We start from the raw sequence: 25,896 nt of genomic DNA on the forward strand, positions 1-25,896 counted from the left end.
GTCACTGAACACGCTGTCGGCTTCTTCTCCAGTCCAGTATCAGTTAGGGATCCTTGAGGTCTACAAAAATACAGTAAGTATTGCTATAAGTGTGTCATGTGCTTCTTACTCATGGCAAGCGATTTGATTCTTCTCTAGAACAATCAAATCTTAATTTCTTTACTGTCGCTAACAAAGTGAGTGTTGGTAGGCTATTTCTACCTAATCACGCCATGGCAATTAATTGTTCAATCTTTTCGTCATTTTAACTGAATGCAGCTACTTTTTCTTAACTCCGTAGTGTTTATATATTTTTGGTTTTCATTAAAAGGAAAGTATAGTATCTACGTCAATCAGGTTGTGTTTTTTTACTACACGAAAAAATTAGTGATGTTGTTATTGTTCTTATTGCGTGTTTCAAATGTCCACAATCCAGATCGTAATCATCACGTCTCAAATGGATCCTTGTAAACCTAAACATTATCGTGATCGGGTTAGGTACATGCAGATGACATTTTTTCCGAGGATGATGCAGATGACATTACATCAAAAAGAAAATTATGTGTAGAGGAATCGGGAGTACAATACGAAACGAGCTTGCAGTGCAATAGTAGGAGTGCACAATCCGTAACAGGGGATACCAATATGAGTACCCATGGAAACATTCATTTGCCAACTGAATATTCCAGAATGACAGGAGGTACCATGGGTGTGGTAGTAAAAATATCATTTTCATTGTACATAATTATGTGATCATGTTAATGCTCCCTTCATCTATAAAAGAATGTCGCAACTTTATCTAAATATGTATATACACACTAAAAAATATCTAGATACATGCATACTTTAATAAAATTGAGATTTTTTTATGAATAAGAAGTAGTATATGTTTATGTTGTACGAAAAGAACTAAAATAAAAAAAATGTTTCAACATCTTACATACTCAATAAATAAAATAGAAAAATATATTACGGAATGATATATGCCGCAACGTGCAAAGCACGTACTACTTACTAGTATTACTAAAGTACTACATTCTTATAGCCAACTATTGTACATGTTAGCTATATGATGACTACAAATGATATGACATCTTGTTATAGCCAACAGTTGGCTGTACTATTGGAATTGCTCTTAGACTAGTAACATGGCTTGAAGAGGCCCCCCATTCACTCTCACAAAGTGCCTAGGAGCACATGCTAGAGTTGGCTCTTGCATGAGAGGTCACTCCTCTTCTCTCTCTCCTCTCTTTCCTCCAACTAAGCAATAATATATTATTTTAATCCTTATAGTCAGTTGATTAAAATTTATTGTATTTGCTCTTACTAGCTATGTTACTCCCACTATGAACTGTCTCACGCATTGTTGGCTTGAAGAGGCCCAACCAACCGTACTGTCCAAGCATGAACAAGCAAGGCAGCGAGCAACATGGCCTCCACTAACTGTTGTCTGTTGCTCGACGAACCTCCAGAGAGAGCACTTAAAAATCAGAAAACAATATGCGGAGAAACAGCAAAAAAAAAAACATAGATTATCTTGCTTCTCCCATGGCAAGATCTACGAATTTAATGAACACCGTGTAGCACTTCATGTCCGGATGGGAAGAAGGGTCACGGTTCTGTGCTCTAGATCCACCTGAATGCTAGTACAAGAGAAACCAGATTTTGTTTACTTATTTTTTGCTTCCAAGTTCCAACAATAGCTAAGAGCATCTCCACTCATGCCCCCGATAGCCCTCCGGGGCCTCTTTTTTTCATCCGAACGGATGAAACTGGCCAGTCAGGTCCCCAGCTTCTCGTTTTCGTCCGGATTTGGCCTAAATCTGTCCGGACTCCCCAGGCCATCCTCGGTTTCCCGGGGTGTTGCCGGGGACTCCGGATGGAGCAAATTTCGCGATCTGGCCCGCGTGTCAGTGAAGATTCCATGCTCTAGCCCGCGAAAATCCCCGGGATGGCTGGAACTTCGGCGCTCCCCAGGTCAAATTTTCCTTCAATTTGGACGAAAATTTCGCCGGATTTGAGTGTGGGGAGCGCCAACGAGTGGGGATGCTCTAACAATCATCTCCATTTCACAATATCAAAGTAGAATAAACAACAAACAAAGCATCATGGTGCTTCATGAACTTGCATGGAAGATCTAATCTTGAAAGAATAACAAATATCTCGTGTTCATCATATTAAGGTAGTAGTACAACAAATCTCTCTTTTACTTTACAACAGCAACGAGAAGAAAGATCCAACAGGGCAGGCCAATACAAGAGCGGCGGCGGCAGCAGCAACCAAAACAACTAACAAATATAGTGATAGATAGCATGTGTACCGCTTGAACCGAAGAAGAAGAGCAAGACGAGAACCAGCAGTTTCCAGTCGCGTCTCTCAAAAAGCGTCCGACATGATGATTTGGGATGCATCTAGAGACAACCCTGGGCAAAAAAAATTAAAAATCTGTACAAATAGAGGCTCTTCCCGACGTGTCCCTTAAACAGCGTCCGGATGCATGCATTTTAATAAAGGAAACCATCCCATGTAGAAAAAGTAGGTGAGAGAAAGTGAGGGAAAAGAGAATGACATGTGAAGACTAGGAGCTGCATGCATGCGTCCAGACGCTGTTTTCGTTGTCTGGCGACACAAAATGGGCGCTATTTAGCTTTAAGGGACGCGACTGGAGATGCTCTTATTATTTTTTAAAAAAAACTCGGACGACGGACGGATCAGCGGCGAACAAACTGGCCACTGGAAATTTAATTCGTTTCCCGAGTGCACATGCTCCCCCCACCATCTATTTCAAAATGACAAAAAAAATGTACATGTGCATCTCCACAATATATGTGGGAGCATCAAGTTTCATTCGGAACCAATATTTTGTGTGGTCTATGTAAAAAAGAAAAAAAATATTTTCTGGAAAGTCTTGTTTTTAGTATTGAATTTTTTTTTTTTTACACACCTCACACGACAAGTCGATTTTTCATTTTCTTTTCGAAATGGGGGAAAATCACCCCAACCTCTGCATTTAAGGGGTGCACACAGCTTTTTTTATTAGATTATTCACAACACCTTACAACAAGAATTACAAAGATCAACTCAAAGCCACCAAACTAGCGACAACTCGCCAACACACTGACATCACACCAACGTGCATCATCAAAAAACCGAAGGCCTCGACAAGTCGCCAATGGCGAGCAAGTGGCACAACCGGTCCGGCAGACCCTCGACGCGTACCATCATACACCCTTCAGAATTCCTCGCTGCCACTGTCTTCCGCATACACATCTTCATGATAGATCAATGCAATGACCTTCCGAGGCCTGCCACCAACGCCACCATGACGCCAGACAGGTCCACCATCCTGTGCACGTCGAACATGACGTATTCGATGATGAGACCCCGCTGCACCACGCCGCCGAGACTCATCGTCTTCAACACGAAATAAAAACGCCGCTCCACCTCAGGACCCCTTCAGGTTGCATCTTCTCCATATACGATGCCCCTAGGAGGGAGTACGCCTCCATCGTCTGATCCGAGATCGGATCTAGGATTTATCCCGGACTACGAGATGATATGCATGAGCTGTGACAAGGCCTCCAAGACGATGCCTCAACAGGGGGTATGACACGATGTGCCACCATCGACTGATTCGAAGGATCTAGGGTTTCCCTCGAGACTCTTGGCCGCAGACGGATGACAATCGTCCTGCAAGCTCGACGCTGACAATGGGAACCGCCACCCCATAGCAAAGACGCTGTCAACGGGGCTGAGGGAGACGACCCGTCATCGCAAGGGATTCAAGGATGCCGCCGCCAAAACAGGGCCGCCGCCCTGGGATCCAACCTCCCACCGTCGAACGGCCGAAGTTGTCGCCGCCGCGCGGCTGCAACACCCACTCGCCACCCCGCCGAGGTGCCCGACGCCTACACCATACCCTCGCTCCATAGAGGAGACGAGGGGACGAGAGAGATCTCTGTCGCCGCCAGCATCGACCAAGCTTTGCCAGGCCACCCCCTCTGGCAGTGGCGAGGGAGGATGAGGGAGGAGAGGTGGGAGTTCGGTGGTGGAGGCGGCTAGGGTTCTCTCCTTGGTATACGTGAACTGTACGTGAGCACTAGCTTGTATACTCCTAGCACGTGACGATGTATGTACCTATTTTTCTTCTCAAATTTTTTAAAATTTCAAAATATGTGTAACATACATTTTAAAATAGAGAAATCATATGCTCTCACTACCAAGACACCACCACCACTCTCGCTGGCCACCATTTATACAACAGTCCGGTAGACACGCGGCCGGACAAACGAATCTCCACTTCATCGCTCCGCCCAAGGACACGGCATTTATTCCTCTCAACCAGCCCATATCTAACAATATACACCGGTTGCTGTATAATCTTTCATCACTTGAATAATGAAGAAAACCGAGGGAATGGTTGTACTCACATTCTCATGACCCGCTACAAAAACCACTTATAATTCTCAAGTTTACCTTCCTCGCCAATTGACTGACACTTCACTATAACCATCTCAACACGGAAATTCGAAAACTAATCTCCCCAAATCAAGGGGTAACTAAACTAAGTAGTATGAGCAGTGATATTGGTTTGCACGCACTGTTGGCTTCAAGAGGCCAGCCAACCGTACAGTCCAAGCAGGAACAAGCGAGGCAGCGAGCAACATGGCCTCCACTAACAGCTGTCTGTTGCTCAACCAACCTCCGGATTAAAAAATCAGAAAACAATATGCGGAGAAGCAGCAAAAAAAAAACAGATAAATTATCTTGCTTGTCCGATGGCAAGATCTACGGATGTAATGAATGCAGAATAGCTCTTCATGTTTAGATGGGAAGAAGGGTCATGGTTGTGTGGTCTAGATCCACCTGAATGCTAGTACAAGAGAAACCAGATTTTGTTTGCTAATTATTTTAATTCCAGCACCGGCTCATAATCATCTCCATTTCACAACATCAAAGCAGAAGAAAGAAGAACTAAAGCATCTATCTTTTGGTTGATGAACTTGCATGGAAGACGTAATAATGTTGAAAGAATAACAAATATCCCTCCTGTTCATCATATTAAGGTAGTACAACAAATCTCTCTTTTACTTTACAACAACAGCAACGAGAACAAAGATCCCAACAGGGCAGGCCAATACAAGAGCGGCGGCAGCAGCAGCAACCAAAGCAACTAAGAAATATACTGATATAGCAGTCGTACCGCCTGAACCGAAGAACACAACGAGGAGAACCAGCAGCTTATTCCTTTACTTAACTCGGACGGACGCACGGATCGGCGGTGGTCGCGCGCTTAGCCGCGGCAGCGCGTGATGCGGGAGCAGCCGCGGCGGTATGGGTTGGCCTGGCCGCCGGGGCGGCAGTTGTAGTAGCTGGCGCCGCGGCGGCTGCAGGGCACCTGGTTCCGCCTGAGCGCGCCGTAGCTGATGTAGCCCCGGCCCTGCAGGAAGCGGCGGTGCGACTCGGCGGACGCGGAGCCCAGCTCGCCCTCGGCGTCGTCGGCGTCGTCGGTGTCGTCGCCGTCGGCGCCGCACTCGCCGACGGTGCCCCTGCACTCCCCGCGGGTGGAGCTGGAGAGGAGGCCGTGGAGCTGCATGTGGTGGTCCCCGCCGGCGAGGGAGGTGGCGGCGAGCGCGGAGAAGGTGAGCGCCAGGAGGAGGAGCAGGGCGAGGGCCTTGACGCCGGCCATGGCGCGGCGGCGGCGGGGGCGGGGAGGGGTGGAGGGAATGAATGCGCGTGGGGGAGCGTACAGCGAGGCGTTAGCTGTCCTGGTGTGACGAGAGGAGAGAGAGCTGTGGGGAGGGAGAGATAAGTGATGGAACTAAATAAAAAGCGGTCCCAGCCTCAGCCCTCAAACAAGGACGCGGAGGGAAATCTACAGCAACGCGGCGCGGTGCGGCCGAGCGATGGATGGAGGTGCAGAACAACTGTCCACAACTCATGAAGGGAGGAGAGGAGGCGTGTAGCAAAAGACTATGGCCATGTGCGGCCGCCGGCCATGGGAGGAGCGTAACAGCAGTGGCATTATCGTCCAGGTGTCTGCCTCTGCCAATAATTAACTAGTCAATCTGCGAAGCTTGCTGGATGGTTAGATTGAAATTAAGTATAATGGGACAAGGGTCGTGACGAGTGAGAACAATGAGGGTCGTGGGGTGGTGGTGGCACCAGCTTTTCAGGTGGGTTTACTGTCGAATTTGGCCCTTCACAGACATTTAGAATTTCTATTTTAAATTTTTAAAAAAATTAAAATCATATTTCTATAGATTGCCAATGGTGCATACTACAATGGTGTAAAATTTTAATCCAAACTACTTTACATTCTAAGATACAAAAAAAATAATGAATTATGCAAAAATTTATAGTGAATATTGCACATTTCAAGTATATTAATTTTGTCATATTTTGTAAATTTCGTGTAGCCTAGAATACAAATCTATTTGAATTGAAATTTTACAGCGTTGTAGCATACATCGTTGGCTACCTCTAGGATTTTGTTTCAGATTATTTTGAAATACAAATTTTAAGTCCTTAAAAATAAAGAGCTACCTCCAAAACAACACACTCAGTCAGACTCCAATACTTCTGAGTAAATAGATATACTAAAATGTGTCTACATTTAGCAACATTAATTATAGACTAGAGGGATCACTACCTGTTTGGCAGGTGAAGTTTCAATTCATATATGCATATGCATTTACTTATGAAAATATGTTTTAAAAAATGGCTAGGAAACTATGTTAAAAACAATATACTAAAAGTATTTTACATTCAGACATTGAAAATAACGTGAACAAAGAATATTACAATGGCATGTGTAGAAAAGCCAAGAACAAATCTTGTGAATATTATTTTTGGAGTATTCAAAAGAAAATTAACTCGAATCATAAAAATTGCCTAGTTTCCTGAAACTTTGGTTTTTATTCGAGATATTTTGTATATACCTCTTGATATAATTTCTTATTTATTTTTATCATCTTATAGACCTTCACAATAATTTTGGTTGTGCAAACCAAAAGGAATGCTGGTTTTGGGGGCGCACAAGTATAAAATTGACTGAATTCCATTATGAAAATTACTTTAAAAAACATATTTCAAAATGTGTGAGAAATTCACGAGAACATCCAGACATTATATGATTGCACGCAAAATATCGTGAATATTACTGCACCCTGTGTAAAGAAACGAAAAAAACATCTCGATAATAGTATTTCTGGAGTAGCGAATTGTTCTTAACTCAGCCCACAATTTTTTTTCCTAAAATCCAGTTTTTCCTATTCTTTTATATGTAGTTCCTGATACAATTCCTTATTTAGTTTTTCATTCTGTAGACCTTCTGAACAATTTTGGCGTGTAGGCCAAAAGGGATGGTCGTTCTTGGGATGTACCAAGTCCCAAATTAAGTGGATTTAACTTTTCCCATCATTTTTCTATTCCATTTTTTACCAGCAATTGAAATCGTAGATGAATCTAAATGTTATTTAGGTTCTTTATATCTTTACTGTATTTAATAAAATTGTTATATGACACATGCTTTTTTTAATGGGCAAACTATGTCCTCGAGCCTGACGTATGCATTTTCTTTTCTCATAGTAGTACTCCTACTGACTTCGTCAAGGAATAAATTTGTTTTGTCAAAATCCCTAAAATGAGTAGCATTCGTCGTTGCCAAATAAACCCCGTCTTAAGATGGGATAAGATGCTCAATAAGGCATGATGTTGGGTACGATGATAGTTTACTCATAGTAAAGCAAACGAGTCTTATCAAAAACTCTTTGCGCTTTGATGAAAACTGACATATGTATACATTTTTTTTGTGCTTTGAAAACTTTCTCAAACTTAAGTAAATGATTGGTTGGAACTTTCCTTGCAAGTTACCTTAGCTCGCTTTTTCTTATTTTATATCTTAGAGATATATTTTACTAGTTTGAAACTTCTTATAAAAAAGGTTATTCTCCGCCTACCTTTACTTTATTTTGATTTGAATCCTTTATTTATTCTGAATTTTAGTTAACGACGGAATTATAGTATTTTTTTTCTTATATTTTCATAACCCGTGAAATGCCGAGCAGGCACAAATTCCCCCAATTTGTGATCTACCATATGATTTGTAATGTAAGTAGGTATATGTGAGTTTCCATGGATTATAAATCATAGAATGTCCAAATGTACGCTAGCCAGTTTCTTAAAAAGGTCTTCCCATAAAATAATCCTCCGTTTACGATTTTAGGGTTAAAACATGACTATTTCAGATAGCACTTAGTGCACCTATTCTGGCCAAAATTTTCCATGCCATCTCAATTCTACAAAAAAAATCTTGTATTCCATAGCACAACCATTATTCTGATCGATTTCAGACAATCGCAACAAAAAGTAAGAGGAGATAGCCGCAACAATTGGAGAGGGGGTTGAGCTTGTACCATGCGACCATGGTATGGTCCACATGCATGGTTGCCGCTTGAGGTGAGGAGTGAGGCTCTGGAATACAGTGGCGGTTGACGGGGTATCGACTCGTCAATGCCTACGGATTGTAGATTTAGGGTTTCGTGGAAAATAGAGGGCAAGTAGAACTCGAAGGTTGTCTGACGAACAAATGCGTCCAACTAAACAAAACACGGCGGCTAAGGTTTGCAATGATTCGATCTTTATTTTGACCTCAGCTTCACCTTTATATAGGAGGGAAAGCCGAGGCTTTTCCATGTCGTACAAGCACATGATTATCGGGCCGCATTGGTTCTTTCTTTATATTGTTACAAGTTTCCTATACTAACTCTACTTTCTTAATCCGAACATCTTTATCTACCTGGGCTTCCAAAACTTTGAGTCCATGGGCCTTCGACTTCAATCATGGACCAACATGCCCCTTAGGCATACCCATGTCAGCGGCGGCTGAGGGGGAGCTCTCGAACCGCACACCAGAGAATGAGGTAGGTGCCATGTGTGAGGGGGGCATTCCTGCATGTTGCTCTTTTTCTACCGTGGCCTGTTCTTGTTCCTGTATCTTAGCCAAAGATGGGTGATGAGCGACCAGAGCACACCCGATCGACATGAGGAAGGGCGGTCCCTTGGCCGGAGTGGGCGAGGAGAAATGAGGGAATGGGGACGATGGGACGAGGAGATGGAGGGGAAATGGAGAAAAAAGTAAAGGAACTGAATTTCCTATGACATGTGGATCCCGCATATAAAAATAACATGTTTTTCCTTTTTTGCGATATATGTCCTCCCTAATTCGTGCAATACCGTAAAGTTGTATTACGGTGTACCATAAACACATTTTAGTAGTACACAATATTTTATGGAATCTACTAGAGTTATGTCATTGCGTGTACAACAAAAGGCCAAAACATTTTGCAACATTGTGAGGTTTCCTCGCCAACTTTCGCAATTCAACATACGCACTCACCTATATTATCTATATCTATATTTATATCTATATCTATATTAATCAGAGAATTACTATATTATTTATATATATTTATTTATCTATATGTATATTAATCCGAGACTTAGTACATTATCTATATCTATATCTCAATATCTATATCTATATCTATATCTATATCTATATCTATATCTATATCTATATCCGTATCTATATCTATATCTATATCTATTCAAGACGAGACCATAAAGCACTTATTATTCTAGTGTAGATTTGCCAGATCCATATGATTAGCCATTCCAATAGGTTCTACCTTATACCCACCACCAAACATTGCAAATATATACGACAACTGGCTTAATGGTGTGGATCCTAGGATTAAGCCACTTATTAGGGTGGAAACAATTGTTGTTATTTGGTCGTTTTGACTATGTAGAAATGACAAGATTTTTAACAATAAAAAATACTTGTGTTTTGCACCTTATCTACCGATGCACTCTCGGTTTGTGATTGCATGTACATCGTCTGGAGCATCGCGATATTTTTTGGAGGTGCCTGCACGATTGGAGAACACAGCGAGATTTTTTTTTTCAACATGGATTGCAGCGTGATATGCGGATTGCCCCTCCTTCGCCTTAGGTTGTTTTTACTTTCACACTCCATTTTTTGTCGAAAATTTCAGTTTTATTTATGGTTGTAACTCGTGGATTGGCTCTTAATTGTGCAGAAACCGGATGTAATACTTAACTTTTAAGTAATTAAGCGCATATTGTCAAAAAAAATCTGTTTTAATCTATGACTACGTGCTAAGCGCTACATCACACTTGCAATTTCAGAAACCTATCGGATTCATTGTTTATATGACTGAGCATTATTTTTCTATTCTTTCTTAAATTCGCAATGTTCCTTTTCCTATTTTTTTATGTTTTCCTGTTGTTATAATCTATGCATAATCGATCCACGTCTCTCCTGCTAATCATTCTGCTGCAAAAGCTGTAATGGAACACGAGTCATGGGAACATGGAGGATCGTGGGGTGGACGGTGGTGGCAGCCTTTTTCCGGTGGGTTTTCTGTGCGACTTGGCCACTGTCTGTTGGTTTGCTAAATTTGTAAAATGGTTGTCCTTTTATATAAAGCGGTTATTTTCCACAGTAGCACAAATGTGCCGGAACTGACGGTTCTGAACCAGACTCTGGTTATCATTAGATTTTCTATATTCTATATATCGGAAGCACCGTGATGAATTTAGAGAAAAATGACCTATTTTTTCAACTTTTGAGAAAACATTAACTCTCCCAGCTATGGTTGCTACGCTTGTCCGTAAGTTTCTTTTTGCGACCTAGCACAGTGATATATCACTTCTGTCTATTACAACAAACATTAACGCTCGTGCTAGTGTCTATGGTCGTTTGTGTTATCGCGATACAAACTTTCGAGTAATAAAGCACATTTTCTAAAATAAAAAAATGTGTAAACACATTTTTTATTATTTCTAAGGTTGTTTGTACTGATGTTAAGGATTACTAATAGATTAGCAGAATTTCCCCAAAAGAAAAATAGATACAACATGATATTATCTTCGAATCCAAACAATTTGATAAGATATCTCCAGGGGGAATACAATTAGGGCAACTGGCGAAAGGTCAGCTGGTAGAATGTGCTATAATAGTATGCGTGCAACTTGTGCGTCCCTTCCTTCCGTAGCACGTTGCACGTATATCTAGCCAACCATTCCCGCTCCTTTGTCAGCACACCACTAACCCTTTCCAAGGGCAGCAAGCAACTCTTTGCAAAGCTATGTGGTTTTTCCCTTGCCGTCTCTGCCATATCAACAATTCAACATACGTATTTATATGTGTTCTCTTAAACTATACCATCTTCCACAACGTGCTAAGCGGTACATGACACGTACAATTTAGACTCATGAGATTCAGTTTTTATGTGGTTGACAAATCCCTTGGTTATTCTATCCTAATTTCTCTCACGTTCTTTTTTCACATTTTTTCCTGTTTCTTTTATATGGATGAGGTCACCTCCCAAATCTCATTACTATGGAACCAATAGTACATACCATAATTTTTCCACTTAGTGTGTCCATTTGAATGGCAGTTTAAATTGCACATGATGCCGAGCGGAGTCATGGCGCTCGGGGCCAGGAGTAACATGGAGGATCTGCTCGGTACTTCCAAAACGATGCTAACATTAAGGAGCCTTTTGTTTGGTTTGGAGGTTCTGGAGGCGCAACTCGGCTGTTCCGGAGGGAGCTTGAGATAAAGGGTGTGTTGTTGAGTCTGGAGGTACAAGGTGATTGACTTGTGCTTAGTCCTAGCACTTCTGTAGGGATACCAGTTGAACTCTCATCGAGAAGTTCCAAGTGAAAGCAGATTTAAGGAACTTGTTCTTCTTCCACCTCCATGTTTTTCGCTTAGATTAGGACAACTTAGATAGTGATTATATATGCACGAGTGTGATTTCCACACTTTCTAGTTATGAGTGTGTCGCACACAATCTGCAGAAAGTCGATATTTAACTAAGGTGGCTCTATGTTCTGGATCTTGGATCTCCATATCAACGACATTGTTGCGACATGCTGGTTAACATTGTCTTTGGCACAAAAAGTTGACCGAGATGAGTATTCATTTTCATGCAAGGATCAGAGGGAAGGAGCTTGTTCTTCCTTTGCTTCCATGAAAGAGAAACGTGCCAAAGACTTGCAACGATGAAAGGATCAAAGCAGAGAACCCGAATTAGGAGGAGTGCACTATAAATAGCCCTCCAAACCGTAAAATAGAAAATGACAAAAAGACTTACTCCACACCTGACATCCCACGGACGGGACAACGAGGTGCCCTTACATCGACATCTATACTAACATAAGCAGAAAGCGTGAGGCTCCCATGTTTACGCATCCACAAACATATGACACTGGTGGTGTTACAAGTCATGGTAAACCTGCGGTCTTTTAGATAGTGTACTCTCTTACATAAACCGATAGTTGTCAATTTCACAGGAAGATCAGGGCAACAAAGAGCGTAGATCGATGAGAGAAAAACATAAAAAGAACTAATGCAACAGATCAACAAATACACAACATACTAACACATACTTGAAGTATTATAAAGATGTACTTGCCGATGTACTTGCTTTCGTTCTTTGTCCAAACTGCCAATATAACTTAACCTGCAGGAAGTCCTGTACCGTGCGCACAAGAAAGCCCAGCATTTCACTTTTATATAACAGCATTGGCCACCAACGGAAAAAAGCACCTACTGATGTTAAAAGTCCAAGGATATTCACATAATTCAGTTCAACTTGCGGCTGCATGACAGCAATGGTTCAAGCAAACTGACCCAACTATGCAATTCGATTACACGCATGGTACAGTAACATTGTTCATACTAGTTCAGTGCTAGACTTGCATATAACCAAGAGGATACTACGAGGGCTAAGTTCAGATGCAGCACACAGAGCCTTTCATGTTGAACAGTCTACCAGCTTTAGCCCCCACCAACTTGACGCTTCCAGGAGTCCTCAACAATGAGCTCATCGACTCCCCAGTCCTCGTAACTATTTCAAAACAAAGTAAATAGCAATGAGGTTATATAGTAGTACATGGTAGGCAGCAAGAGAAGTGAGGATTGCTTTTCCTTCAAATCTCACCTTCCATCAGGTAAGTACCGCCTAATGGTGAAGGGGATCTTACGTGCTCTCAGTTCTTTCATGGCAATCTGAAGACAAAGACATGAGGATCAGCAGAGCAGACGATTTTACAACTACAGGTGACTTAACTGATGGTAACATTTACTACACTAAGCGAGAAAACCATCTGTGTGTGTTTGTAATGAATTATTGACAAGTGAGGTCAAGTTTCATTTCAGTTACCCTTTGCTCCTACTAAACATATTTATCGCATTCCCAGCTTTAATACTCTCACCTAAAACTATTCAGGTTACTTTTGTTCTGATAAACATAACACAAATTGTAAACTGTGTTCCACAGAAAGGTAGAACTATAGACGATTAGCAAGGACGTTCTTTTGGTTTAAGATAGCTACACACATCCTTTGCTGTATTACCATGTAATACACATATCTAGGTATATGCTTTATATCCATAATTACAACGTAATACAGCAAAGGATGTATGTAGTGTACGCCTATACAGTGTAAAACATCAATGCATATATATTTAGCTGCACATCAGTACATTTCCTTGTCAATGGCACATTTAAGCTTCAAGAGAACAACAGATAAGGTGCACAGTTAGATATACAATATTAAAAGCAAGCATTATGGTAACCTATCCATAACTTCATCAGTAACTGGTGCATTCCTGAACCAGTCTTAAGAGTTTATAGACTATCAATTGTTCAGCTATCAAACATATGTATATTAACAGGTTCATAAATACTTCCAACAATACTGGATATTCATTAGCTCAGAGTTGGATATGAAGTACATCCCTGGATTAAAAGATGACATCGCCATACACATCCATAATGTCAATCTTATAATCGTAGGGCATATTCTTAAGTTTACAGCTGGACATAAAGTATGTTCATAAATAAGCATGGCTTTTTAATACCAGGAGCATGACGATCCGTGGTATCAAGATCAATCTTTACTTACAAAGTAAAAAAATTTGACTGTAATATACTATCAGAGTTTGCTAGAAAGAGTAGTACAGCGTGAAAAGTGAAACTGAAATAAAGAAAGCAACCAATCAAGGTTATCGTTATCTGGCAGCCTAGATTAGAAGTACATGCAAGCAAAAGATCAGTGTAGCTTTACCTCAAGAGGATCAGTTTCTCCCTCAAGCTCAACCATAACTGGAGCATTCATGCTACAAATACCAAAGGGTCAATTACCTGGATGAATGAACTCATTAACTGTAAGGTGTACTCAGCTAGAAGTATACCTTATCTGCAAAGCACGTGTACCGAGGATGCGTGCGCGCTCATACTTGGTCATATATTTTGTTGTATGGCGTGGACCCTGAGTCTTTTCCTGTTCCTTTCCTTCACCTTCACCCCCTACCACATCGTCAGGGGCATCCTCATTGTTCTCAAGATCTTCTTCAACCCCGTCCTATTCAAGAGTAGTACATCAGTTAAGCTACAAGCTCTTCCTCTGAAGAGTAACAGCAGTATATGAAAATAGCGATGGATCCACACCTCAATCTCAGGTTCTGGAGGCTCATCCTCATATCTGCATAACAAATGAAGAATCGTAACACAGTTAATTCAGCAAATAATCTGTAATCTTTTAGTCTGTGCAATTAGACAGATAGTGTCACATAATGACAGTGGAATCCTGAAAAGATAAGACTTGACCAACTATTTAATTAATCTCGAACGACGAAATCACCAAGCAAAAAAAGAAGCTCAAATTCTTATCCCAATTAGAAGCACAAGGCCTTGCCGCTCCTGCTAACTTTGATGGAGCTTGCGCAATTGATCTTTCAACTAAAATATTTAACCGCCGCCTCAAAACAATTCAGAGGCACGCAAGTTTCGACACCAGATGAAGAACACCTAGATCTTGTCCTCCAGACGCCAAGAAAATATCTTGCACAAACTGCTTCGAGTTGCTACTCAAGACAAAATATGCCCTCGTAGATTGGCAAACAAACACCCCTCTTACATGTGAGAACCAGTGCAAATTCGACAGCGAGAGCGCGTGCTTTCGAAACCCAATTAACCATAACTAGCACCCGTGGAATCAAATAATTACTTCCATGTTGAGCACCAAATCAATCGCCCAGGAACAACTCCCAGCAGCACATATGTTATCAACAAGCAAGCAAAAACTACCTGTCGGAAACCCTAGCCTAGATTCCGGTGATCACATGAAACAAGCATGAAAGAGAGAGGAGAGAGAGGGGACGAACCCCATGTCATCATCTTCATTGTAACCATCGTCCGCCATGTCTCCCGCCGCTGAGTGCTCCTGTCGCTAGGGTTTTGCCGCCGCGGGGTGTGCCTTCCTCTTGGGCGGCGGCCGAAGAGGTAATCGACAGTGGCTAATGGAGAGGTAGTGGACGGCGGCGATGGGCGTTCGTGGCGGGGAGTTAGTCGACGGCGGCGTCTCTTTGCTCAGGTGAGGTAGTCGACGGCGGCGGGGTCTCTGATTGGAATTCTGACCCTCCTAGGTTTATTCAAGTTGGGGGAACCGACGGATTCTGATGGGCCAAAAACTGGGCTTCCAAATGCGAAATTTCCGAAACCGAGCAGTTTTTTTAGGACTGCGATTAACGTGGTTTGGGCCTTCAAACCGGCTATCCAAACGAGTCCTTAGAGCATCTCCAGCCGCGTCCCCCAAACCGTCTCCCAAACCGCGCCGGATTGAGCGTTTGGGGGACGTGTTTCGTTCGTGTCGCGTTTGGGGGACGTCGCTCCCCAGTCGCGTCCCCCAAACAAAATTTCGCAAATTTTAAACTTAATTAGATTCGATTAGATTCGTCCAAACTTACATAGATTCGAACGAAATTTGACTAATTTTAAACTAAACCTAATCTAGAACCACTTGCGGTGGCCGGAGGCGTCGTAGTACTGCTGGAAGTTGTACATGTCGTCGGTGACGACCTCCTGCTTGACGCGCTCGTCGACGGGCTCGTCCTTCACCAAGCCGCTTGATCCTGCCTCGCCGTCGTCGGTGAGGTCCACCAGCGGCTTGCGGAGTCGCGGATGGACATGGCGATCGCCGCGTCCAGGTCGCCCCTCCGGGCATCCTTGTCGTCCATGGACGCCAAGAACGCCGCCCGCAGCCCCGGGCGGTCCTCGGGGTCGTCGCTGCTGGCGATGAGCCGCTGCTGCCGCTCGTACTCCGCCAGCAGCGCCGCCTTCGACGCTTCCTCCGGCTCCTCCTTCACCTCCGGCTTCGGGATGAGGAGGGCGCCGCCGCGCCTCCCTTGCTGCCGCCCGCTGCTGCTGCCGCTGCCGCCACGCCTCGTGTTGACGGGCGTCGCCGTCTCCTCCTTGACCTCCCGTTTGGGGACGGTGTAGGTGTTATCACCAGAAGTTGACCGGATCAGAGGTGGGCCGCGATTGGAGATGGGCTTGAAGAATATACATAGAAGAAATACATGAATCGGCCTTGTGTACCAAGTTTGGGCTAATTGCCCGTGTATCTGTACCATAGTAGGATACGTGTCGGTTAGAAGTTAGAGTTTAACCCGTGCACGGTTAGGTGCACGCTCGAATTAGAAAGTCCCCGGACTATAAATATGTATCTAGGGTTTATGGAATAAACAACCAACGTTCAACACAAATCAATCTCGGCGCATCGCCAACTGCCCCGTCTCGAGGGTTTCTTCCGGGTAAGCACCATGCTGCCTAGATCGCATCTTGCGATCTAGGCAGCACGCGTTTATTCGTCTTCCATGCGTTGCTCGTGCTGAAGCCTTTTTGATGGCGAGCAACGTAGTTATCATAGGTGTTTTTAGGGTTAGCATTGTTCTTCGTATCATATGCTATCGTCGTGCAACCCTTAGACATCTAGCCGCCCTTACGCCTGTCACGGGTGTAAGGGCGGCACCCCGCTTGATCATTATTTAGTAGATCCGATCCGTTATGGTTGCTCCTTGTTCTTCAAGGATTAGTTTAATATCTGCATTGTTAGGCCTTACAAAGGGTTGGAGGATCCAGCGGCGTGTAGGGTGTCGTTTGCTAGCCCTAGACAGGACGTTCCGAGGATCAACCTCGTGTTGGTTTTTAGGCCCCGTCTAGGATCGGCTTACGATCACCGTACGCGAGCGCGAGGCCCAATCACGAGTAGGATGTTCCGATTGTGCGGTGAAAACCCCAAATCGTAGTAGGTCGCTTTAGCTTTATCTTGATCAAGCAGGACCACCATCCGATCGTACACCTCGTACGCATCATGGGTGGATCGGCTCTTTGAGCCGATTCACGGGACAACCTCGAGAGCCGATCGAGGCTCGTATTTAACGTTTACGTGTATGCCATGCGAGAAACTAAGCGAGGCATCATCCAACACCTTCCCGACCAGGTATAGGTCAGGTGGCACGCCCTTGCGACGAGCATCGGACGTGTGTGCGGAAGGCTTTGCGGGCCGTCGCTCGGAGGGACCGGGGCCAGCCGCGAGTCTCGGGAGATTCCCGGCTCTACGGTGTTGCCCGTCGCCGCCCACCGGTGGGTTTCGACCGCAACACATTCCGGCACGCCCGGTGGGACGATCTTCGACATCCACCGCATCGCCATCTACATCCGAGACGGCGGAAGGCACTCCGGTCAAGTACGAGGATCCGACCGACGAGCTCAAGAAGAAGCATGACGAGATCAAGGCAGTCCTCGAAGCCGACCTCATCGGCTCTTTTCACGGAACCCGCTCACATGGCATCGGGTGGAAAGGGTTCTCACCTGAGCGCGCTCGATGGAGTGGACCTGTCCTCCCCGTCGAAGAACGCACCAGGTCGCTGCGTCGAGAGATCAACTTCATGGTGGCTCATGCGCCGCACCGCCACTCGAGAGCCCGGTGAACACTTTGGAGCGTGTCGCTCTTCGCGTGATTCAGGAAATCATGAGCCATCGGTACTCTCCGTCGGGACCGGCTCCGGGGACTTACCAAGGAGAGATGCCACTCCGAGTCCCGTCCACCGCTGCCGTTCGCGTTGGCAGCACCAGAAGTGCCGAACTCATCGGCATACGTCGTCTACAAGATTGGTGGTGACCATAGTGACTACCAATTCCTACATGAGGCGCCCAAGGAGATCCCGCACGGATACACGTGCGCATACGTGCCGAGCTGCGATAGCATCGGGCACTCTCGAACCAGGCTGCAACGAGCAGGGACTTCCGGAACGAGCAGGAGGAACGTCGGGAGCAGATATTGAGAAGCGGACGTGGCTAGCTAAGTATGCCACCCCGACAAACCTCCGGAGCTCAGCTCCTGCGGTTGGCTCAGAACCGGAAAAACAAGCATGGCTGGCTAAGTATGCCACCCCGGCGAATCTTCGGGGTTCGACACCTTCAGCCATCACCGCGGATCAGATTTGTACAATTCGAAAGACCAATTCGGCATGATGCCGAAAAGGAGGACAATCGGCTATACCAAGCCGTACCCCAACGAGTACGAATTGATCCCGCTACCACCCAAATATCGGCTCCCCGACTTCACAAAGTTTAGTGGATCGGATGGTTCCAGCTCCATCGAGCATGTGAGCCGATATTTGGCACAGGCTGGGCACGATCTCAGCATCGGACGAGCTGCGTGTGAGGTTCTTCGCACGATCCCTCATAGGATCGGCTTTCGGGTGGTACACATCGCTGCCACCGAACTCAATCCGGACTTGGAAGCGGTTGGAAGAGCAGTTCCACATACAGGTATCACTCGGAGGCTTCCGAGGCTGGTATTGCCGATCTAGCACAAGTACGACGAAGCGCGGGGAAACAGGTGTCGGAATACATCCAGCGCTTCGGGACCGTTAGGAACCGATGCTATTCGGTTCACGTAAGTGAGAAAGAAGCGGTCGAGTTGGCGGTGGTGGGTCTCTCATCATCGATCAAGGACGTGGCCTCCCAAGCGGATTACCCTTCATTGGCGCACATGGTGCGAAGGCTGTCGGCATATGAACGAGCGCCACCCAGATGTTTACCAGGACAAATTCAAGCGTGCGGTGGTCCTGGTTGAGGCAGACGAGGATGAAGGTGCTGCGGGAGATCAAGAGGTAGCAGTGGCTGAATGGACTCGGGCGGCAAGCCCCGTGTCTTGTAAGTGGGTTAAGCCACAAGGTCCTCCAAAAGGGTTTGACTTCGACGTGACCAAAGCTGAGCAGATTTTCGACCTCTTACTCAAGGAGAAGCAGCTAAAGGTACCCGAAGGCCACAAGATCCCCACGGTGCAGGAGCTGAACGGAAAGCCATACCGCAAGTGGCATAACACGTTCACCCACGCCACTAACGACTGCAGGGTGTGGCGTCAGCAGGTCCAAATGGCGATAGAACAAGGGCGGCTAATTTTCAACCAGTACGCCATGAAGGTCGACACACACCCCTTCCCCGCCGTTTACATGGTGGAGTATACTTACCATGGAGGGTGCCAGCCAGATTTCTCGTGCAATATCAACATGGTAGGACCTGGGCACCACTCTGGTAAGGACGGAGATGAGGGCAGCTGCTCTCATAGCAAAGACACAGAGGAAGCCGCTCCACGCGATCGGCTCCGTCATGATGGCAAGCGCTACATCACGAGAGGGAGAAGTGAGGAACGTGAGATATCGGCGACCTCTCTCTGATCACCTCCTCAACAAGTATGTGGGTCAATACGACCAACGCCGGCGATACAACGACGATGATGAAAAAGATCGTCTGGCTAGGGACGACAGGAGACGTCGCCGGCATGATCGCGACGAGGAGCGGTATGAGCGCCACGCCAAGGAAAAGTCGGGGGAGCAAGACGACGAGGATAGGCACTGGGACTGCCCCTTCTTCAGACACTGCTGGGATTCAGGAATGAGCCGATTGCCTACAATCGGCAACTGCCCAGAATGTAATCAAAGGAAGAAGGGTGCAGCTAACGTGTCCGTGTTCAAACGTCTAGGGCCTCTCCCGCCTCGGAACAAACATGCTGAGTCCGCTCGGGTGGAAGATCTCGAGGAACTAGAGGACGATGATGAAGAAGAAGACAAGTATCATCGCCAAGGTGGTGCCCTGATGGGCTCAGCCGTTCCCAAAAGCGAAGGGTTCAGCGTCTACGTGGGTTGGAGGAAGCTGAAAGGTTATACCTGCACACGTTGAGGAAGGCGCGGCCTGATCTGGCCGCTAAAATTCAGCGAACCCTGGACGAAGAAGGGCGGCCACAAAGAAAAGAGTGGCGCCCCAGGCAAAAGAAAGCCGATGATGAGACATCGGCTGGCACAAACATGGTCTTCATCCTTCCAACGGAGTTTAGCGCTCCAGGATTAGACGAAGCACCTGTGGCACAACTTGACTGCGGCCCACGGCCGGTCATCTTCGAGAAGCCACGAGAAAGAAGCTACGAGCATCCGAAGGCCCCGTACTTGCGAGGTTACATCAATGGGCAGCTCTGTCAACAAGATGTTGGTGGACACCGGAGCGGAAGTTAACATTATGCCATACTCCATGCTACGTCGGTTGGGACGCTCCAGCTCGGATCTGATCAAGACCAACGTGACACTGAGCGATTTCAACGGCCAAGCATCTGACGCACAAGGTGTTCCGAATGTGGATCCGACCGTAGGAAGGAAAACTCGTCCCTACAACGTTCTTTATTGTCGACGAGCAAGAGCTCCTATGCTTGTCCTACTAGGGAGAGATTGGATCGACGCCAACCGTTGCATTCCATCCACGATGCACCAATGCCTAATACAGTGGGATGGAGATGAAGTAGAAGTCGTCCACGCAGATGATTCAGCCGAGATTTCAACGGCCGGCATGAACGTTTGGGAGACATCAGGCCAAGAGCCACTCTCAGGCATCAATTTGGACGACTGCGAGCGCATCGACGTGACAAAGGACGGGGTGAGGCTGGTTTTATCCACCGGCCTGACCGTGTAAAGCAACATCGATGAACGAACGTGGCGATGCCGATCCAGGAGATCGGCCCCAAGGATCTATGGAGGAACGTTACAAAACCTTCATCGAGCAAACAACATGGAGGCCGATTCCAGCAATCGGCCAAAATTATCCTCACCATACATTCCGCTCGGGTTCAGCATTTGATCCAACGAGGAATACTCGAAGAGCCGATGCCATCAAATCCCTTGAAAGAATCGGCTCGGGGGCACCTAGGTGGATAAAACACGAGGATATGAAGTAGAAGTGTCTTTCAAATGCCCAGCAGCACAAGATATTCTTTGATGATGGGTATTGAAGTATGGGGGCCGATACATAAATCGGCCGTAAAAAATTGGAAAATTTTTAAGCACAGCCAATGCGCAGACATCGACTTAAGGATAGAAAGCCGATGCATGGCCATCGACTCAAGAGGTGCAACTGTTATAAGCAGAGGCTCAATGGAGCGGGAAGTGGGTCACGAAGAGAGACTCTACTGGAAGAACTCCTCAATGGAATGGTTTGGTGGCTCAGATCCTCTCTTCAAGAACTTCCAAAACCCCCGGACCAAGTATTCGAGTCCGCAATATCAGCTGGGGCAAGTTTGAGGGATCATGACCCTGACCAATGCCAAGAGCAGCATGGACGGGCAGATCAGGTTAAGGGTGGGTTGCATCAAATCCGCCAAAGGAAAGGAGCCGATCTGACCAACAAGGCGCAAGAAGTGGACTGAAGAAGCTCGGGGGGCAGCTCACCCTGAAGGTTCTCTGCTCTGAGGAGCCGATTTTGTTGAAATCGGTTGGCTCTGTATTATGACTTGGGGGCCGATGGCGGCACATTTGGCTGGCTCACTACTTTTCTCGCCTTAACTGAGGCTCGGGGGGAAGCTTGCCCTGAAGGACCCTTTGCTATAGGAAGCCGATTTGGTTGAAATCGGTCGGCTCTGCATCTCAACTTTTTTGAGGAATCATTGCTGTGGGAAAACGGAGCAGGAGCCTGTCCTGCAGAAGTATCAGCTCCGGCCTCCGGGTTGATTCAGCAATGGTCCTAGAGCTCTCCCGAAGACAAAGGTTGTCGTTAATAATACGCTCAGTGACTGCGGTTTGAACCTGCTCGGTTGGAAGTTGAGGATCTGAGGTTGAGCAAGGTTCACAGGTTACCCTTTGAGGAGGTGGCTAAGTTGGTCTATCTCGAAATTTATCGTAAGAGGTCGATGCGTTGCCATCAGCTCATTGAGCGTTGATCAAACTAACAATCGGCAGAATCAGCACGAAGGGAAATCGGCAAAATCGAGTTAAGGAAAAGTCTTCTTCATTAATAAGAGAGGATTTTTACAATGAAGAGCCGATTGCTCAAGCAAAAGAAGAGCCGATTGCTCAGGGGCTACTAATCCTACATTACTAGTCCTCGCTGGCATCATCATCGGCGTCGCCGTCGGCGCTACCGCCGGAGAATTCCTCGTCGCTGCTGCCCCAGCCTTCGGCCGGAGCTTCTTCTTCCTCGTCATCATCATCATCCTCGCTGTCCGCCCAAGCACGGAAGCGCTTCGTCGGCGGGTACCCAGCGGAAGAGGAGGAATCATCCTCCTCCTCCTCTCCTCCTTCCTCGTCATCATCCTCGTCCTCGCTGTCCGCCCACATGCGGGAGCGCTTCTTCGGTGGGAGCCTGGCGGAGGGGGAGGCCTCTGTCTTCTCTACTTCTCCTTCTTTCTCCTCCTTGTCGGAGGAGATGGGGTTCGCCCCGGAGTTGAGGTCGTCTTCATTCTTGCTCTTCGGCGAAGATTGGAGGGGGAGGCCTGAGGGGGAAGAGGAAGAGGAAGACATTGCTACAGGGGAAGAGGGTTTTTTGGGCGCTGGTGGACAGAACAGAGCAAGGGGATGAAGTGACGAACCATTCGGCACAGATAAATAAAAGGGGTGTAGTGGAGATTTAATGCCATGACGGTTCTCGAGGACGTGATGCCGAAATTATCAATGCGTGCAGAGAAGCCCAGGAGGCGAGGCGAAATGATGGAAGATTCTGCGGCAGTTTTGCTCTGCCACGACATGACCCGACGAAAGAAAAGCGTAATGATTTTGGAAATGTCATTTCCAAAACCAGGGGGGCATGTGTTATCACCGGAATTTGACCGGATCAGAGGTGGGCCGCGATTGGAGATGGGCTTGAAGAATATACATAGAAGAAATACATGAATCGGCCTTGTGTACCAAGTTTGGGCTAATTGCCCGTGTATCTGTACCATAGTAGGATACGTGTCGGTTAGAAGTTAGAGTTTAACCCGTGCACGGTTAGGTGCACGCTCGAATTAGAAAGCCCCCGGACTATAAATATGTATCTAGGGTTTATGGAATAAACAACCAACGTTCAACACAAATCAATCTCGGCGCATCGCCAACTCCCCCGTCTCGAGGGTTTCTTCCGGGTAAGCACCATGCTGCCTAGATCGCATCTTGCGATCTAGGCAGCACGCGTTTATTCGTCTTCCATGCGTTGCTCGTCGTCGAAGCCTTTTTGATGGCGAGCAACGTAGTTATCATAGGTGTTTTTAGGGTTAGCATTGTTCTTCGTATCATATGCTATCGTCGTGCAACCCTTAGACATCTAGCCGCCCTTACGCCTGTCACGGGTGTAAGGGCGGCACCCGCTTGATCATTATTTAGTAGATCCGATCCGTTATGGTTGCTCCTTGTTCTTCAAGGATTAGTTTAATATCTGCATTGTTAGGCCTTACAAAGGGTTGGAGGATCCGGCGGCGTGTAGGGTGTCGTTTGCTAGCCCTAGACGGGACGTTCCGAGGATCAACCTCGTGTTGGTTTTTAGGCCCTGTCTAGGATCGGCTTACGATCACCGTACGCGAGCGCGAGGCCCAATCACGAGTAGGATGTTCCGATTGTGCGGTGAAAACCCCAAATCGTAGTAGGTCGCTTTAGCTTTATCTTGATCAAGCAGGACCACCATCTGATCGTACACCTCGTACGCATCATGGGTGGATCGGCTCTTTGAGCCGATTCACAGGACAACCTAAGAGCCGATCGAGGCTCGTATTTAACGTTTACGTGTATGCCATGCAGGAAACTAAGCGAGGCATCATCCAACACCTTCCTGACCAGGTATAGGTCAGGTGGCACGCCCTTGCGACAGCATCGGACGTGTGTGCAGAAGGCTTTGCGGGCTGTCGCTCGGAGGGACCAGGGCCAGCCGCAGTCCTGGGAGATTCCCGGCTCTACGGTGTTGCCCGTCGCTGCCCACCGGTGGGTTTCTGACCGCAACAGTAGGGCGCCGACCGGTACGACGAGGACGGCGTCGATCGCGCCGGTCTCGAGGAAGAAGAGTGCGAGGAGGACGAGTACGTCGTCCTCCTCGGCTGCCATTGAGGAGACGGCGGCGGCGACGACGGCATCTCCAGCCTTGGAGCGCCGTTGCGGAGGCCGCGGATGACGTTCTCGAGGGTGCGCCCCGAAACGTCCCAGAACAGGGCGCGGCCGTCCTTGTTCCAGCTGTTGGGGCCGCCGACGAGGTTGTCGGTGATGTGCATCTCGACGTCGTACTTCGCCTTGAAGTACGTCGCCCACCAGGCGTCGTTGTTGTTGACCGCCCATGTTGGATCCAACCGCTCCTCGGCGGTGAGTTGAGCCCGACGGGCCTTGATGGCGTCCCTCCATTGATCCATGCCCGGCTTCGGCGGCGGCGGGACGCCAATGCCGTTCACGGCCATCTTCCAGCCGCCGCTGCTTGGCAGCCGCATGTCCGGCGGGACTGGATACCCGGCGTGGTACAGCGCCCACGCCTCCGCCACGGTGAGGCTGCCGCGGCCGAAGCCGTTCGCCGCGGCGATCTTGCGGGAGGACGAGCTCGACATTTTTTGAGCGGCGAGGAGAAGATCTGGGAGGGGGGAGGCGGCGGCGACGAGAAGGATTATGAGCGGCGAGAACTGCAGGGCGTCTTATTAAAACAGCGGCGGCAGCGGGTGGTTGCACACAATAACTCCGGCGCGGACGGCCACACGGCCATGCACGACGAGACGTGTCCCTGCGTCGCCTGGGAAAACAGGGACGCCATTAACGTCGCTTGACCAAAGGTAGGCGACGGGGTTTTAGCCTTCCTGTGCCGCTGACGGGTCGGCCTCGCCACTCCCCGCCTCGCTTTTCGTTGTGTCCGACGTCCCCGGTGCGTCCCCTGTGGGACGGGGACGGGCTCGGGGCGTCGGACACCGTATCGAGCCGCGCCGGACAAAAATGGGCTTTGGGGGACGCGGCTGGAACGCATTTTCTGTCCGACGCGCCCTAAATCCCTTTGGGGGACGGTTTGGGGGAAGCGGCTGGAGATGCTCTTACCGGTCGAAACCCGCAATGTTTCCTTCCAACCCAAGCAATTTGGTACGAGTTTCTCAAAAAAAAAAAAAGCAATTTTGTACGACATCTCGAGGAGAAAACACCAGTAGGGCAGTTGGCAAATGATGAGCTGGTAGAATGATGTACTGGCATGCGTGCAACTTTTGTGTCCCATTCCTTGCATAAGACTGGTTTTCCCATTCCAACTTTGGCATGTCAACAGTTCAACATATTTATTTTGTTTATACAACTGCTGTCTTAATCAGTGAAAACCATAGTTGGTGGTCTTCCTAGGCTTCCATGCTTCTCTCTTGCAGCAAAAGAGCCCATGCTTCTTCCTTCGCACCCATGCTCGGATGCTCCTCTTGAATGACTCCCCAAACCTGAGCATACGAAGAGTCCACACATGATGTAGCTTGTCATCTTGATAAGGTGAACACATATATAAGGAGAAGATTCACCTTTTCATGTCATGACATGCTATGATTATGTGATGACCAATAATGTGCGCCGCTTGCACTTGAAGTGCGTTTGATGCTCATGGAACTCTCCGTATCACGTCATCATTGTAGGAGCTAGTTGATCATCAACGTCGTCTCTTACACATGTACCTAGACTAGCGAGAAAAAAAATACAAATGACTAATATACACAACATGCCAAAAAAAATATGAAAAA

General features: G+C 46.9%; 2 protein-coding genes across 2 annotated transcripts; both read right to left on the bottom strand.

Moving 5' to 3' along the window:
- Window positions 1–5,272: 5,272 nt before the first annotated feature.
- Window positions 5,273–5,680, bottom strand: LOC124651412 (rapid alkalinization factor-like). The gene has a single exon (XM_047190513.1). It carries the CDS (start codon window positions 5,666–5,668, stop codon window positions 5,273–5,275), a length of 396 nt encoding a protein of 131 aa, XP_047046469.1. The 5' UTR covers window positions 5,669–5,680.
- Window positions 5,681–12,632: 6,952 nt separating this feature from the next.
- LOC124653231 (DNA-directed RNA polymerases II, IV and V subunit 6A-like) lies at window positions 12,633–15,492 on the bottom strand. The gene is made up of 6 exons (XM_047192297.1): window positions 15,248–15,492; window positions 14,532–14,565; window positions 14,276–14,445; window positions 14,149–14,200; window positions 13,020–13,087; window positions 12,633–12,926 (listed from the first exon to the last, which is right to left on the bottom strand). The coding sequence occupies exons 1-6, from the start codon at window positions 15,283–15,285 to the stop codon at window positions 12,857–12,859; spliced, it is 432 nt and encodes a 143-aa protein (XP_047048253.1). The 5' UTR covers window positions 15,286–15,492; the 3' UTR covers window positions 12,633–12,856.
- Between the last annotated feature and the right edge of the window lie 10,404 nt (window positions 15,493–25,896).

Source organism: Lolium rigidum, chromosome 5 (assembly GCF_022539505.1).
Source record: "Lolium rigidum isolate FL_2022 chromosome 5, APGP_CSIRO_Lrig_0.1, whole genome shotgun sequence".
NCBI classification, from domain to species: Eukaryota; Viridiplantae; Streptophyta; class Magnoliopsida; order Poales; family Poaceae; genus Lolium; species Lolium rigidum.

Coding starts and splice junctions, on each gene's coding strand:
- LOC124653231 (XM_047192297.1), bottom strand. CDS start 15,285: ATGGCGGACGATGGTTACAATGAAGATGATGACATGGG. Junction 14,566..15,247: donor AATGAAGATGATGACATGGG/GTTCGTCCCCTC, acceptor TTTGTTATGCAG/ATATGAGGATGAGCCTCCAG. Junction 14,446..14,531: donor CTCCAGAACCTGAGATTGAG/GTGTGGATCCAT, acceptor ACTCTTGAATAG/GACGGGGTTGAAGAAGATCT.
- LOC124651412 (XM_047190513.1), bottom strand. CDS start 5,668: ATGGCCGGCGTCAAGGCCCTCGCCCTGCTCCTCCTCCTGGCGCTCACC.